Source organism: Sus scrofa, chromosome 1 (assembly GCF_054392235.1).
Source record: "Sus scrofa isolate SSC_HxYL_T2T_F1_AM1 chromosome 1, Sscrofa_HxYL_maternal_Yorkshire_Landrace_v2.0, whole genome shotgun sequence".
Lineage (NCBI taxonomy): Eukaryota > Metazoa > Chordata > Mammalia > Artiodactyla > Suidae > Sus > Sus scrofa.
In genome coordinates, this window is record NC_139383.1 from 281,475,811 (window position 1) to 281,488,144 (window position 12,334).

The window sequence follows — 12,334 nt, forward strand, 5'->3', positions numbered from 1 at the left end:
AAATGGTCCCCGGTGAATTCAGGTACATAAACCCTCCATTTACAGGTGTATAAACCAAGGTTCACAAAGATTAATGGCTCACAAAAGGTCATCTCGCTGTGAGTCAACAAAGCTCCAGAGCACCCACACGGGGGCGGGGGAGAGAATTTTTTATGGGATCACCTGCAGAGGCCCCATTCCTTTATGGGCCCAAGAGGGCAGCACACGATTTCTGGGAATCTGTGCCCAGCCACCACTGTGCTCGGGGACCTGGGCGAGCGGCCACCCACCCGGGGTCTATCTGCACCCCTCGTCCCCCGCACGCAGGTAGTGAGCTGCACTCAGAACTGAAGAAGCCACTACTTCTTCACTGCAGGGGCCAGGGTAAAATACACACACAGAGACAGACAGGCAGGCAGACACACGCACACACACTCTGTCATGGGGGCTGTTCTGGAGTGGAGCCTTTGGCAGAGCTGGCTCAATAACGTGCATCTGTCCCTCTAGTAATTAGGATGGCTCTGTCCCCCCCCCCCCCCATAACTGGGACCCTGTCTCCAAAGCCTGTACCCTTTGGGGCCATCAGGGGTGACCTGGAGGGGCCTCCTTACCAGCCAGGCCTCGTGACTGCCTGCAGAACTCACTCCCAGAGGGAACCAGGGCGCCTTTCCACTGAGGACTTGGCATGTTCAACGGCTCAGGAAGTGCTGATCTGTCAGCCCCACTTTACAGATAAGGAAACTGAGGCTCAGGGGGACTTGGGGACCTTCTCAAAGACACTCAGCCTCGAAGGGAAAAGCGGAGCGTTTCAAACCTAGTCTCCTATCAAAGCCTACACAGACCCGCACCCCGTAAAGCCTCTCCATTCACGACACAATCTCCAACGTCCTGCCTTACAGATTTTTTTTCCTCTGCTTTTTAGTAGACTATTTTGTTTGGTTTTTCGGCCACAGCAGGGGCATATGGAGTTCCTGGGCCAAGGGTCGAATCCAAGCCACACCTGCGGCAAAACCGGGTCCTTAACCCACTGCACCGGGCTGGGAATTGAACCTGCACCACCACGGAGACAACCTGGATCCTTAACCCACTGCCGCACAACAGGAGCTCCTGCAGGGGACTTTATTTCTTTTAGAGAAGGTTTATATTCACAGGAAAAATTGAGGTGGAGGTACAGAGATTTCCCATGTACCCCTAACCCGCAGGTGCATAACCTCCCCTGTTCTCCACACCCGCACCCAGAGTGGCTCACTCGATGCTGCTGCTGAAAACGCACTGACACATCCTTATCCCCCAAAGCCCATCGCCTCACACACCCTTGCTGGGTCTCTGCCTGCTCCCTCCAGGCAGGCAGAGCAGGCTTCACAATCCCCATTCTACGGATGAGGAAATCAAGGTTCAGAGAGGCAAAATGACGTTCCCAAGGTCACACAGCTGGCGATTATCAGAGCCAAGATTGAAATCTGTCTGCCTATCTGGTCCGAGCTGGCAGGGAACCGTCACACCTTCGCATCCTGAGTCCTGCCCTGTCCATCTTCTCTGACCTCAACCTTCCTACTTGCAAAATGGGTGGCTGGGTCCCTGTGGGCTCAGCTGATCTAAAATCTCAACGAGGATCTAATCAGCACTGCGCTGGTTCCAGGAGCTGACTGGGATGCTGGCCTCAGCACCATTTCTGAGCGGCTGGTGAGTCAGCTCTGAGCTGACCACAGCCCCCTCGGGCTGGGCAGAGGGAGGGGGGTGGGGGCCCAGACTCAACACCACCCCACTCGCAAACACAGCCCCATCGCCACTGGGCGCGCAGGCTCTGGGCTCAAGTTCCAGCTCTGCTACCAACTAGCTACGCCGCCTTGGCCAAGGCACTTCCCCTCTCTGAGCCTCTGTTTCCCCCTCTGCAAAGTGGCACAACAGTATCTGCCTGATGAGGTTATAAGACCAACGGGCCAAAGAGCATAAAGCACTTCACCCTGGCAAGGAGGGGGCATGTCGCTAATGGGGACGCCTGTAAAGTGCCTCTGGTCCAAGGTTCCGCAGAGCCAGCGAGGCCCTGGAAACAGGCTGAGCAACCCCTGGCCTGGCCTGGCCCGACCCCACCCCAGGATGAGCACCAACAGCAGGCAAGGCAGCCGGAAGAATGCTAATCTCTGATTTTCCAACCTGACAACGCTAAGGATCACGCTACTTCCTGCACTCAGATGGCAGCAGCTGGGCAAGAACTGGGGAGGCTCCACAGTGGCCTCAAGTTCCCTAGAGACTCTGGGGGCCCCTGGGTGTACAGGGAGAAGGGGCTCGCTGAGCTGAGGGTGGGAGGAAGGAGTGCAGGAGTCCCCGGAGTATGGACCCAGAAAGGTACACCCAAGAGCATCCAGCACCAAGCTAGGGGATTCTGTGCCGTCTCCCCGCCCTCCCAAGCCCAGCACACGCCACATCTGTGCCAAGCCTCTTACCTGGCTCTCTCCCCCCTCCCCCCACCAATCCTCAACTCAGCCCTGAGGCAGGTGGTGTCTGAATTGGAGGAATGTTTCGGTAGAGGAGACGGAGCCCCAGAAAACTGAGACCCCTGCCAAGCCCCTCTGCTGGGGAACAGCAGAAGCAGGATCTGAGCCCAGGTCCAGAACCCCCTCCACGCTAACAGGCGCCAGAACCATCTCCAGCCGAGATCTCATCAGCCACGTGCCAACCACGGGGGTTTCACAGTGGCCCCGGCCCTGGAGGGGCCCGAGCTGAGGGCACTGGGCCAGACCTGTCCCTGGCTCATCCGGTCCCTCCAGTGGGCTCCAGGGACCACACCTCACCCACAAGGCTAGCCCGGTTTCAGGGCTGAAAGATTTGCCGACTGAAACCAGGCGGGCAGCACCCTGTAGGGTGGGGCAGGCCCTCAACCGGCCTGCCTGGTTCCCAGAGCAAAGGGGGAGCCGCTGGGGGTGGGGATGCGGGGAGGATACCAGCCCCACCCACCCCCATCTGAAGGAACAGCGGAGGCAGAGTGGGGGCAGGGACTCAGTTTCCCCATGTCACAGAGCTGTCCAAATACCACCAGCTCCATCACCTGCCTGGGAGATCAGGGAAAGCCTGAGGTCCAGAGCAGTGGGAACACTCTCCCAGGGTCACACAGCCTGTCCCGACAGAGCTGGCCGGGTATGCCAGGTATGCCAGCCCCCAGAGCCTGGCCCATGGCCCTTCTGCTCGCCCGCCTCTGTTATCACCATTAACACATAACAGCAAAGGCCACCTGCTCGGCAGCCGCTCTGTGCCACATATGATGCTACACATCCACATGAGCTGTTTTTTGTTTTTTTTTTCCGGTCTTTCTAGGGCCACACCTGTGGCATATGGAGGTTCCCAAGCTAGGGGTCTAATAGGAGCTACAGCTGTCGGCATATGCCAGAGCCACAGCAATGCCAGAGCCAAGCAGCATCTGCAACCTACACCACAGCTCACAGCAACGCCGGATCCTTAACCCACTGAGCGAGGTCAGGGATCAAACTCGTGTCCTTATGGATACTAGTGGGGTTTGTTACCACTGAGCCGCAATGGAACGCCCTACATGAGTTATCTGATGCACTGTCTCCACTTTACACAGAAGAACACTAAAATCAGAGAGGCTGAGTGACTCCTCTGGGGACACACAGAGGGTCAATTATACGGACCCAGCACAGTCTGAGGATTAAGCGGGAGCTCAAGTGTGAGCAGATGCATCTCACCTCCACCTTCCAGCTTGCCAGCCCCTGGGACACCTGGCAGCACTGGCCCTGTGGGTGGCCACTGTCAGACAAGCTGACACGGCTCCTGTTCTGGACCTGTAATCAGGGAGTAAACTGGGGGGTGGGGGGGTGGTAATGAGAGGCTCCATCAGCCAGCAGAGGAGGGGGACTGGCAGCCAGCCTATGAGAAGAGCCTGAACCAGCAGCTGGAACCCTGCAGAGCCAAAGCCAGCAGGGGGTAGGACAGCCAAGTGCCCCCACCCCCAGGCCAGTCCTTGTGCAGAAGGGAAACAGCACCCAAAGAGGGCAAGGGACTGACCCAGGGTCAGCCCACTTCTGGACCTGAACGATCCCCATCCCAGCGTGCCCTGCTCTCAGCGCAAGGCCATCAGGGTGAGGCCGGAGGTGGGCTTCCTAGCAGACCAGGGGCTGGTCAAGCGGCCCAGGCTACACCACTAGTCACTGCCTCCCCATCTCACTCCTGCCACAGCCTCCAAATTTCTACCCCCTCCCCCGACTCCTGGCTCCCTCTGATCCATCCCACATGCAGGAACCACAGGGACCTCTTTGTTACAGCCCTCGCCCTGAACCTCCCCTGCTCCAAACCTTCCATGGCTCCCACTGCCTTCTGAACAAAGATCAAGCTCCTCAGTACGCATGCTCCTCCCCGCCACGGGGTCCTGCACAAGCTGCTCTCCCGGCCAGGGACACCCCTCCCTCCTCTGCTGAGCTCAGCTCACTCCCCAGCTCTCTTCCCCAGGATGTCCCCAAGCTGAGTGGTACTCCCGCCCCCTCCCACAGCCCCTCCACCCCCCACCCTCATCCCTCAGGTCTCACAATGGGTAAAGACCTGCTCCCTGACTCCCCCAGGCACTGCCCATCACAGCTGGGACTGACCTGGCTCAAAGCAGGAGCGGAAAGGAAGCCCAGAACGAGAGACCAGAGAGTGCCACCTGCTTTGAGCAGCATGCCCGCCACCCCCGCCCCCCGCCACCCGCCCCAGAGATGGTTCACAGCGGGAAGCCAGGCCGATGCCCAACCCAGGGGCCACGGCTGGGTCCTGGGGCCACTAGAATGTGTACGACGCAGCCCTTTTTGCTCGGGAAGGTGGCTGCCACCTCGAGGCTTCCTCCCTGCCAGCCTCAGGTGCCCCAAAGGGACTCTCTGCTGGGTCACCCCTTCCCTGGGGCCAGTTACGGACAAGGAAAAGCCGCTCCCCACAGTGCAGCTGCCCTGGGCGCACCGAAGCCGGGTAACCATGGACACCTGGCCCGATGCCGGCTCCACGCATCAAGTGGGAGATCAAGACGGCGGGGGGAGGGAAGGTCCTTGTTCCCCCCTCCCCCGACACAGGAGAGATGGAAGCCTGGGGCAGTTAAGAAGCCTACCTGGCGTCACACAGCTGATGAGGCAAGATGCCCGCTGATGACACAAGCACCCTGCAGGGGGCTTTGCAACATCCTGACCCTGAGCCCTGGCCGCAGCCCCAGGGCAGGGGGTGATAGTATCACCCCCCACCAAGGAAAGAGAGGCCGGGAGGCCCAGTGGCTTGTCCAAGGTCAGCCAGCTGCCAAGTGTCGGAGCCCAAATCCAAGCTGGGAATTGAACCCAAGCTCTCCGGGCTGCGAAAACATTCAACGAACAGCCCTGCAAAGCACTCGTAGAGGCTCTCCTGGACTCAGATCGCCCCAGGAGAAAAGGCTCGTCCATCACCGGATTCTCAGCACCTGCCACGGGGCCTGGCATTCCGCCCCCGCAAGCACAATACGCCAAATTGGGCCCAGGATCTCAAGCCTCCGGCCCTCCCCAGGGACCCAGCCCAGCTGTTTCCCACCAACCTAGGACTTCCCTCCGCCACACTTTCACCTGCCCTCTGCACGGGGCTCCCATCCCCCTCTTTTCCACTGTTCCAACTCTTAGCCAGACTTCAGGGACCCGCTCAAATAGCATCTCCTCCATCACAACGTTTTGCAGTTTGCCATTTGCATGCAATTCTAAGCATAAGCGAGGCATGCGCTAAAGCACACAGCACCGAGCCGAGGGCCAGGCAGCCCCCATAACAATTACCATCAACCTTCCTTCAGTGAACCTGCCCCAGATTTACTGTGGAACCCATTTACAGATGAGGAAACTGAGGCTCAGAGACATGGCTTGCCCCGCCTCACACAGGTAAGAGGCCAAACCGGGACGTGAAGCCACACCAGCCTCTGTTCGATGCTCTAGCCCAGCCCCTACAACTGTGCGGGTCACAGAAAGGGGGCTCAGGAGTACTTGTTGGCTCCCTCCGGGACATTCCCCACTCACTTGGCAGCTCCCCAGGTCAGGGCAGCACCTCGGTCACTTCTGTGGCCCAGACCCGCAGTGCAGCATCAGCTTTGGGAGAAACTTTTGGGAAGGTTTTTCACGCAGGCAGGTGTGTTCTGAGGCCAAATTCGAAGCACGAAGTAAGCGTGGAGCTCAGATTACTCTCCCTGGGCCTTAGTTTCCTCATCTGTAAAGTGGGTCTGATGTGATGGTTTCCCCCGCCAATTCACTCAGCGACTAGGGGTCCCCGGAGGATGTTAGCAGCGCCTGCTCTTAACAAAGTGCCCTCAGGAGAGGGTGGCTTTTGCTGTTAACAAAGGGCCTCGTGAGCCTTACAAAAAGCTGTGGCTACAACCTTAACCTTTAGCACTTGTAGAACCCCTGCCCAGGCGCGGTTCCTCATTAGTGGGCCAGGCACTTACGCTGATAACAGGCCACTGGACATGGGAAGGGCCCTCTGAGGTCAAGGCCAAGCTCCCCATTGGCCAGACGGGAAAACTGAGGCTAGGGGAAGGGGCAGCCCTGTCAGTGGCCCAGCTCCTCGTAAGACACAAGTCAGTGGGGCTTTAGCCCCCAGAGAGTTCCATTGTATCTGTTCTTGGGGTCTCTCCCAGTGCCCACCCCCTCCTCCCCAGGACCACCCTCCACCACCCCGGCCCTCTACTTCCCCCTGGTGCTTCTTGCAATTACTGAGACATATCACCCCCTACAGAGACCCAGCACCCAGCTCACGTCTGGCCCAGGTGGGCGCTTGATTAATGAGGGCTGCATGGACCCCGGTGGAAGGTCACCCAGTCGTGGATGCCAACGTGGGCCACCCTGGAGACCTGGGAAGGAGGCCAGCTGGGTCTCCCATCACAGAGGCAGCTCTGGGGCAAAGCGGTGGGGCCAGGAGGAGCAGGCCGGAGGCCCTGGCAAAGCTACCTTTAAACCACTTCTTGGTTCGCAAATTTTTAACCACAGCTCAGCAACCCAGGTTTGGTGGAAGAGGGTGCCTGGAGGCAGGAGGGCGGGAAGTGGCGGAAGGGAGGCCCCAGAGCCACCCCACCCCCAAAGGCAGCCTGCGGACCGCCCACCGGGACTGGCCTTTCCCTTCCACCTCGAGGAGGGTGGGAGGAAGTCCCATCTCGACACAAACAGAGGGAAACAAAAGCCCTCTCATCCCCCAGCCCCTCCCTGCCCTCCTGGCAGCAGCCCGGGTGCCCACGGCGGCGGACACTTGGTGCTTGTTCTGGGAGCCCAGACCTGGAGTCCCTGCTCTCTGGGAACCCAGACCCAAGCTGGGGTGGGTGGAGAAGGGATGCCAACCCCCCCCCCATAGCACCCCACCCAGGGCAGCACCCACACCTACCCTGAGCCTGCCCGGGGGCGGGGTGGTGGGGCACTTCCACTCTCAGGAGCACCTCACAGTTTGGGCTCCCGAGGCTGGCGTCCTGCAGTGGGTCCTGCCATGGCCAAGGCCACACCCTAGGCCAACAGAGCCATGCAGGATGGAAAGGAAGGTTGCAGGCAGCCTGGAGGACCAACCTCCTTGTATCACCCACCTGCTCCACGTCCCCGACCCTCCGGCCCAGACAGAGGAGCCAGACGACGTGGAACAGATCCCAGACATGGCCTGGCGGCTTCACCTCTGAACCTCCGTCTCTGCCTCTCTGTACTGGGGACAATTAGCTTCCCCCTCGTACAGTTGTTGTCATCAGGCCTGGCACAGAGGTGGCTGATCTATGACAGTGACTTTGTAAACGCTAACCTTCATCCCCTCCCTCTTAGTCACCCGGCCGACTTCCCAGCAGCACCCGCGCCTCCACGCTCTTCTTTTCATCCTGGCCCCGCCCACTGGAGCCTGGGGCCTGGGAACCTGGGGCCTGGCCATCTGTCACAACTGCTCCCAGGTCGCAGGGGTGCATCCCCTCCGCTGCAGTGCCCAGGGGCCGTCTCAGCCCAATGTGCGGAGCCCTGAGGCTGGACCAGGGACCAGGGCCCTCTGCCTCGGCACCCACACTGGCAGGTGCCTGCCACAGGCCTGGCCCCTTATCTGAGAAACCACCACCCATTTTCCCCTGGGCGCCCAGAATGAAGTCAGACCTTGAGATGCCCAGGCAGAGCCCGCTGCCTGAGCTCTTCCTCCACGACCAGCCTGCCAGCCGGCATCACCACCCAGCCCCTCCCACCAGCCACCCGCAGGCAGGGGCTGGGGGCAGGGCCCAGCCCAAGATCCACATCCTCTGTCACCCAGCTCAGGCCCAACCCAAATGGTGGCCGGGGGGCAGGTCAAGGTCAAGGGAGGGTGTTGGCGGCTCCATTGTGCTGGCCAAGAAAAGTTTCATGTTACCCTCATTCATTCATTCAGCAACCACAGGGCACTGGGTGTTCAGGAGTGAGACAAATCCGGTCCCTATTGTCTAATGAGGGAGACAGATGTCAGCAAAACCTGCATGGGGCATGGCAAGTCCCCGACTGGGAGCAGAAGAACCCACAGGAGGGGTGGCCAACCCAGCCTGAAGAGTCAGAGGGCTTCCAGGAGGAGGTGACTCCTGAGACATGAAGAGGGGCTGGCTTGGTGAGAAGGAGGGCTGGGCAGGAAGAGCGTGCCAAGCAGAAAGCCCAGGAAACGCGCAGATTTAGACATGCAAGAAAACAGTAATCCGTTCCACAAATATTTATGAGTACCTTCCTGTGTCAAGAAGGGCACTTTCACAGAACAGAGCAGCGTCAAGGTTCTGGAATTCTATCTCAGTTCCAATGCTAAGCCCACAGACTGTCACTGACTGTAGGACTTTGGGCATCTGGCTGAATCCTCTCTGAACTGCAGCTTCCTGGGCTGTAAAATGGGAGGAACAGCAGTCCCCACCTGGCCAGGGTGTCGGAAGGACTCAATGAAATGAGTAAAGCCACAGAGCCTGAGCAGATGGGGGCTCGTATTATCCATGCTGATGACTGACTAACTGAAAGTTGAGTGTTGGGGGCGAGGGGAAGAGTGGTCTGGTGGGCAGTGAGGGCTTTCGCAAGCTCAGGGGTCCCACAGTGTGTCCACCTGTGCTACGGGGCAGTTTTCTGTGATGTGTTTCATGCCAGGAAATGGGGACCAGAAAAGTGGAACCAAGACAGCTGCTACCAGGACTCTCAGTGGGCCCCTCAGAGGATGGGAAGGCGACACACTTGTGGTCCAGTTTTTCCAGGCCCTTGTCCCTCAGAGATGAACTTAGAAAGGGGAAGTAGACAGAGAAACATCAATGAAGGTTCTGAAAGCCAACATCCAACAAACCGCAAGCCACCAAACCTTGGCAGACCACAGCCCCTCTGTGCCACAGCACTGCAGCGGGGGGCAAGTTCCTTGTCTCTCTGAGCCCCTGCTTCCCACAGGTAGCATCGCCAGGTGGACAAGGCTAAGGCTGAGGCTAGATGGGAAAGTGCAGCAAACTCCATCCGGGTGGGACCACAATGTCTGGCTTTCCTGGTATCTTGTATCTATACCATGCTCTCTCTTATCTTTTTTCTTGTCTTATTGCATTGACTAAGCCATTCAGATCAATGCTAATGGAAACACTTCTATGGTTTCAACATCGAGTTTGCTCAGTCTTGGTCAATATGTGACGAATGACCCTGTTAAGGGCTGAGTACCAGGTAAGGACAGCTAAGAGAAAGGAGGGAGAACTTAGCTCATCCCCCAAAACAAAAGAGTTGGTTAATTCCCAGGGAAAAGGGATGCCATGGACACCCAGCCCCAGCCATGCCCCAGCCCAAATGGAGCCTATTCTCCAGTGACCCACCCACGGCAACAGAACTCGAGAAGGGGCTTTCTATCCCAGATGCCCGGTGTGGGACAGGAGACCCTATGGAGTAGGGAGCTCCCTGTCACTGGAGGTGTGCAAGCAGAAGCTGGATGGCCAATGGGCAAGGAGGCTAGGGGGAAGAGTCTGTCCCAGGAGGGAGGTTAGCAGCAAAAACACAAACTTTGGGACCCGACAGACCCAGTTCTGCTGCTGACCGTGACCTGCCCAAGCCTTAGTTTCTTTATCCATAAAATGGGGATAAAAATAGCATGCACCCCAAAGAGTCTCTGTGAGGACTAAATAAGACAATGTGTGAGACGTGTCTGGCATCCTGCCCAACTTTGGTAAGAGCCCGATAAATGCCAGCTGCTGTTCTAATAAGAACCAATCACTAATAAATGCCAGTTACAGTGGCCAAACCCTAACAGAAAGAGGACTAAATACGGACACACAAATCTTGCACATTTCATTAGCTGAGTGCCCTCTGAGAAGTTCAAGTCAGCCTCCTTCTCAAGCTGCCTCAGGATCCAGACTGCCCATCTAACTATCTGTCCATCTCTCTCCCTCTTCCTCTCACCCCCTCCCTCCACCCCTCCCTCCCTCCCTCTCTCACGCCCATGCTGCTGCCCATCTAACTATCTATCCATCCCTCTCCCCCTCTCTCATACACACCCTGCTGCCTGCAGCGCTGGCTCCCTGTGTCCTGAGGGCAGGGGGAGGGTGAAGCAAAGGCAGACAAGCCCAGGAAGGGAGGAAGAAGGAAGATGAGCCACTATGAAAATTCACTCATGCGCTTGCTGCTGGGCCAGAAGGAAACCCAATCCGGGGCTGGAAGGCCAGGGACCCTCAGCACGGAGAGGCTTTATGCAGATAGTAGATGGAAAGTTTATTCAAATAACAAGGCTCCTGGGGCCTGGCCCCCTGAGCCAGCAGAGGACACAGGCCCTACCCCCTCCTTGGGTCACCAGCTGCAGGTCTCCTCCGGCTCCAGAGGAAGCCAGAAGGGGAGGTACGAGAACCAACCCCCTAGGACTCGTGCCAGCCTCCCCTTCCTGGTTCCAGGTGCCCTCATGCCCTCCACCTGTGCATCACGGGAAACTCTGCTCTCAGCCGACAGGCCCACGTTCCATGTCTGCTTCTCTGGCGGGGGAGGGGGGGGTCCCTTGAGGGTGAGTGGGGACTGTCTCCCCTGGCAGGGATGACAGATTCCAAGCATGGATTCCAGGCAGTGATACAGGGCTCAGGGCGCTGGGCCCTCGCACTAGACCCTCAAAGCCTTGGGACTGTGACTGTCCCTGGCCACACCCCCTATTCAGGGCAGAACCCTTCATTAGTCATCAGCACAACTTGGCTTTAACGATTAACCGTTTAGTATCCGTTTCTCCCATGAGGACAGGGACCCTGTCTCATTTATAACCTCTCCCCGCACCAAACACAGGACCAAGCACATAAAAATTTGACCCTGGCTAACAGAGCAATTATGCCAGAGGGCCTTGATTCCATCTCTCAGGCATCTTCAGGCACAGCAAGAGCTTGGGGTTTTCCAGAAAGGCCAGCCTGGGCCTGGGGACAGACCCTTCCCAGCCCCAGAGCCAGTGTTTGCCAGGGACTCTCCAATCCCAGGAGGGTACTTCCTATACAGGTCAGGCTGGGCCAGCCCAAGGTCAGCCCAAGGTCATGCATCAGCAGGAGTAAAGCTCACCCCCCCACCAGGACCCAGGAGGGTACTTCCTATACAGGTCAGGCTGGGTCTGGAGCCAGCCAGGCCAGCCCAAGTTCATGCATCAGCAGCAGAAAAGGTCACCACTCCCATGACAAAAACCTGAGCAGTCATCTAAGCTCGGATCCTTGGTTTCCTCTTCTGGCAGATTCTGTCAAACGATACAACACCTGCAAAGACCTGGGAAACTGGAGCTGAGCCGGCTCTGCATTTGAGCCGGGGTGGCAGGGGGAGGTGTCTACAGGACTTGTGCCTGGGCAGGCATGTCACCCTGCTTCTGTGGCTACCCCCCCCCTCCCATCAGAAGATGATCCCAGCCCCACAACGGGACAGATGTGCTGCCATTTTGGCAAAATGACCACCAGGAGTTCCCACTGTGGTGCAGCAGGTTAAGGATCTGGCATTATCTCTGTGGCGGCTTGGGTTGCTGCTGTTCCTGGCCAGGGAACTTCCACATGCCGCAGGTGCAGCCAAAAAAACCCAAACAACAACAACTAAACCCCAAAGTGCGCGTGGTGGGGGGAGGGCACTGCTATCACGGCCAGCAAGAACCATGGCAAAACCACCAATTTCTGGGAAATTCTGGTTCCCCCAAATACCTGCCCTCTCCCAGCTCTGGACCTTCTGTCTGTGACTCTCCTCTTCCAAGGGTGTCACCCAGACATCCCCTTCTTCTCCATCAAGGCTTCCCTGATCCTCCAAGTTTGGGTCACCCCTGCTCCCTGGACTCCCAAAGATGCCCTTAGCCCCCACCTGGATGAGGGTTCCCTGCTGGGCCTGTCCTCCCAGAAAGGCGTCCTTGGGAGGACAAGGACCATGGCTGCCTCCCATCTGGTACCCCAAGTCCAACACCTGGC

The 12,334-nt window shown here is 58.2% G+C and overlaps 1 protein-coding gene and 1 long non-coding RNA gene across 5 annotated transcripts in view; one reads left to right on the top strand and one right to left on the bottom strand.

The window, feature by feature from the left end:
- The window catches only part of NIBAN2 (niban apoptosis regulator 2), a 55,711-nt gene that overhangs the window by 26,338 nt on the left and 17,039 nt on the right, over window positions 1-12,334 (bottom strand). Inside the window, exon 1 of one of the 4 annotated variants that reach the window (XR_014827853.1) lies at window positions 5,069-5,416. The exons of 2 other annotated variants lie outside the window; for them this stretch is intronic. Coding sequence is in view for 1 of the 2 variants with exons in the window: in XM_084996857.1 (XP_084852983.1) it covers window positions 5,069-5,390 (322 nt within the window). In the remaining variant the exon portion in view is untranslated. Of the gene's footprint in view, window positions 1-5,068; window positions 5,417-12,334 lie in introns of those variants that run through there. One more of the 4 variants, XM_084996857.1, reaches the window with a different exon arrangement.
- LOC146407284 (uncharacterized) lies at window positions 5,651-11,090 on the top strand. Its single transcript, XR_014827948.1, has 3 exons — window positions 5,651-5,849; window positions 6,697-6,960; window positions 8,335-11,090. It is a non-coding gene; the product is annotated as an uncharacterized LOC146407284 (long non-coding RNA).